We start from the raw sequence: 3,994 nt of genomic DNA, 5'->3' as shown, positions 1-3,994 counted from the left end.
GCTAAAGGACACGTGGTGTGGTAGCGACGCGTACACAAGCCAAGCAGTCAGTCAAGCAAGGACTTGATAACATATCCTTAATGCTTTATGTTATGCTGTATGTCTATACGTTAGATGTACTTAAGAATTATTACTTTATAATTTATATGCGGAATTGTAGTAGCATTGCATGCCTGTAGGTGAAACTGTAGTATTCTTGGAACAGTACATCCATACATTTGATGCTTATACATTTGAGAAACAAAGTCTCAATGTAGTATTGATTTTGACGCTGTGCATCCATACGTTAGATGCTCATTTGTTCATTTGTTTGAGAAATTAAACCTCAACATGGTAACTATTACCTCGTATTGTATCTTTATTGTCGTATACGCACAAAGTGCATAGTGGTGGATGATTGATACCTGATCCTTTATATCGGATCCTAACTAACTTGTAACATTTATATATATGCATGTTTTTAATTATTTTTCTTTTAACTTTTGTATTTTATGAAACTGTACCACTTTGAAAAACTGTACACAAGTACTGAAAGTGCATGCAGTAGAAAGACAATAAATAAATAAATAAATAAACAATACAATTTGATAAACATACTTATTAAAGAAAATAATTACTTAAAGTAGCTTTTCAATTTTATTTTCATGATTTGTTGATTTCCACCGTGTCAATTCTGTATGTTGAAATACAAACACTATTAAACAAATGGCAGTCTGACTGAGATTATAGTACACTGAAGGCGCAAATTTAAGTCAATAGCCAAAATTTATCAAATTATTTTATTTAAAAAATATGTCAATGTTTTTACAGGAATATTCTGATATTTAAAGTGTTTATTTTTAGCACATAGGACTTTCTGTATAATCTTTGGAGACCCAGACGCTATCCGACGACCCTCAAAAATTCACTCACGACCCAAACTTGGATCACGACCCATGGGTTGCCGATCGTAGAATTAATCAATTAGTAGTATATAAATAAATTTCATTATGACTATAACAGTAGAGCACATGTCATTCATGTATGCATAATAATATGCCAAATAAATATTAATGAAATTTCAGTTCCTAAACCTTTATATTTGTCAATTGAAAGTATCAGATGCCATCCATCTATAATTTCCATTTTTTGTCCATTTCTTGTTGACAAGTTTAGCGAGACCCAGGCCGGCTAGCAACCCCCCCTTCCCACCCGATTGCAAACCATATTAATTTTCATTCAGTAAAATGGATTCAGTCATGGCTATCGGTATTCCCGTTGAGTTATAATCAGCTGGTAGTGAATAGCAGGAAAGACAAGATTTCTTGCTCTAGATATTTGATAGAAAGCAGTGGCCAATTCAGGGGGTGGGGGCCTTTTTAAAATTCCAAAAAAAGTTTTTGTTTGAGAGTGCAATTTCCTGCCTCCTATGGTGCAATAAACATGAATTTTCTTAGCTCCACCGTATGTGGTTGGGACTGAGGTAAAAAAAAAAATGAAAATAGTACCTAGATGGCCGGAAAAAAACACTTTTATATAGAGTAGTAAAATAAAATTCATCATCATCACTTTGCTAGGCAAAATGAAACGTCAACAAATTTCTCATGATCTTTTATTAGCGATTTTCGGCAACCGTAGAGATCTAATTTATATATGTGATGTAAAATTAATCATCATTGATCTAATATTAATTGTTGCGATGTACGATAGAAAAATAAAACATAATTGTCTTTGATTTATCTACTTTACCTATTTTATGTGTCGAAAACCAATTTATCTTTACATGCTTTTTTCTCATACTTCTCAAATTATAATAAAGGCACACACACTTGAATGTATTATAGTTAATTCAGATGTTTTTGGATAGAAACACTGGTATCTTGTTATAAAATAAGGTCTGCATGTACTGTGGTCTTTCATTAAAATCTGGTCATTTATGCAGTTCAATTCAACAATTTCCAGGTATCTTCTTGACTTTCTTAGAAATTTACATTGCTGACGAAAAGTGGGGAGGACCCCATAAAATAGTTGGGGTACGTGTCACCCCCCTCCCCCACCCAACCCATGCTGTTCACCAGAGGACAAGGCTTTATATGGTAATTCGACATCGAATAACTTACGTCGTGATTTCCAACATTTTTTTTTATATGAAGAGAGTAGAATAGTAGGCCTATTTCAAATCAATCAATATGTCAGTCATTATTATACTTTTTAAAATGTCAGCAATTATTTTACACTATTTGCCAATAATTTTTGTTTATTGTATTAGCTATAAAAAATTGATTCGTGTTTTTATGTAAGAAACATGATTAAAAGGCCTATTCCTATAGGACCTATTGATGAAAGATCACATACGTTTTCCTGACTCTTGAGTCTCAGCTGGGTCGGCACGCACTGGGCAGGCCTCACCATTTGTCAATTATTCGTATAATATACGAATAATAATATCATTGTATTTAAATCAAAATTGCATTGTCATAGAACTAAGCATCTACCCTGTAATTAATTATTACAGAGGCTACCTAACAAATTCAGTTTTACTTCCGTGTTTACATTCTGGGACGTGACGTACAAACTTGCGTACCTGCGTACGTACAGTTCAGTTTCTCTTTATTGTCACGTAAAAGTTCACATGAAATTCTCTTTCCAAGGTTAAGAAGCAGTACACCATATACACAATATAAATAGATAAAAGGTGCTAAAATAAAGATACAATTCATTAGTTAATATAGAAAAATATAAAATATGTACGTGTTGCGTGTGGAAACTGTAACAGGGACAATGGTTGGTGTGGGCATCTTAGTTATAAGCGTGAAGGGCCGGCGCCGGAGGTGCACAATTTAAAAAAAAAAATTTGGGAGGGTACAGTACTGTTTCCCTGTCAATCTGGAGGGACCTATTATTAGGAGACCCATGCTATTATTGAGGGCCCATGATATTAATTATTATTTTTGAAAAAAAAGATATTAAAATAAAAATGCTACCTGAAATTTCTATGGGCCCCTGGTAAGCTTGGGCTTGGATCTTCCCCTGTGCCTCCCCCACCCCCCTTCTCTCTCTCTGTGGCACTGCACATCACCATTATAGTCAAAATTACGTGCAAAAAAGATTTCTCATATTTTATTAGGGATTTTCGGCAATCATAAAGATATAATTAATCTGATGCACCATGGAAAATAGAACTTAATTGTCTTTGATGTATTTACTTTATACTTCATGTGCCGAAAACCAATCTTTACACACTTTTTTTCCCTCATACTTCTAAAATTATAATAAAGGCGCATGACTCAAGTCGTGTATAGGTAATTCAGATATCTGTGGACATTTCAACATTTTTCAAGCATCTTTTTGAATTATAAAATCACATTGCCGCGGGAAAGTGGGGGACCAATCCCCTTAAAATATGGGGGGGAAGGGGGAACGTGATATTCTGAAGCTCTGTACACTATATCAACTTTCATGAGGCAAACAACTGTGATATGCCCATATTTGGATGCAATATGACATCATCATGCCCGTATATGGCCACATCACACAAATTTATCACATAAAATTTGATAGTATAGTCAAAGCTTAAGCTGTAATTTCTTTTCATTTATTAATTATGTGGTCAAGATCTCAGTCTTGCCTTTTGTATATTTGTAATCTGATGCTATCCTATTTCAAGAACATTATAATTTCCTACCTTACAACAACCTCAAAAAGCTTCAGTCAATCACACTTATAAAAATGTGATTTAAGGACACCCACTTTTAGTTAAGTCACTTTATGCGAAAGAAATAAAATCCAGTAATATTGTTTGAATCTGTTTCAGAATATCCAAGAAATGGCAAAGATGTTGTATGTAGTTATTCACCTGGACCTTGCGATGTCGAGGCTAACGATTGTTTGGCGATGTCATCCACCAGTTCTTCTTGTAGTAAGTGCATATGTTAGATATTGCTAATATTGAAGGAAGTTAGCTGTTAACACTGCTGAATAAATGTAATATAAATTATCAAAGGTACATATACAG

The 3,994-nt window shown here is 33.9% G+C and overlaps 1 protein-coding gene across 1 annotated transcript in view; it reads left to right on the top strand.

Moving 5' to 3' along the window:
* LOC117100553 overlaps window positions 1-3,994 on the top strand; it is a gene marked incomplete at its 3' end in the record, with an annotated part of 48,838 nt that overhangs the window by 44,420 nt on the left and 424 nt on the right. Inside the window, exon 13 of the mRNA XM_033240327.1 lies at window positions 3,794-3,898. Within this exon, the coding sequence (XP_033096218.1) occupies window positions 3,794-3,898 (105 nt within the window). The remainder of the gene's footprint in view (window positions 1-3,793; window positions 3,899-3,994) is intronic.

This window comes from Anneissia japonica, unplaced genomic scaffold (genome assembly GCF_011630105.1).
Source record: "Anneissia japonica isolate Jap-2015-1 unplaced genomic scaffold, ASM1163010v1 scaffold685_len2926416_cov193, whole genome shotgun sequence".
Classification (NCBI taxonomy): Eukaryota; Metazoa; Echinodermata; class Crinoidea; order Comatulida; family Comatulidae; genus Anneissia; species Anneissia japonica.
The sequence above is the reverse complement of the archived record's forward strand: the minus strand, read 5'-3'. Positions and strand labels throughout refer to the sequence as shown.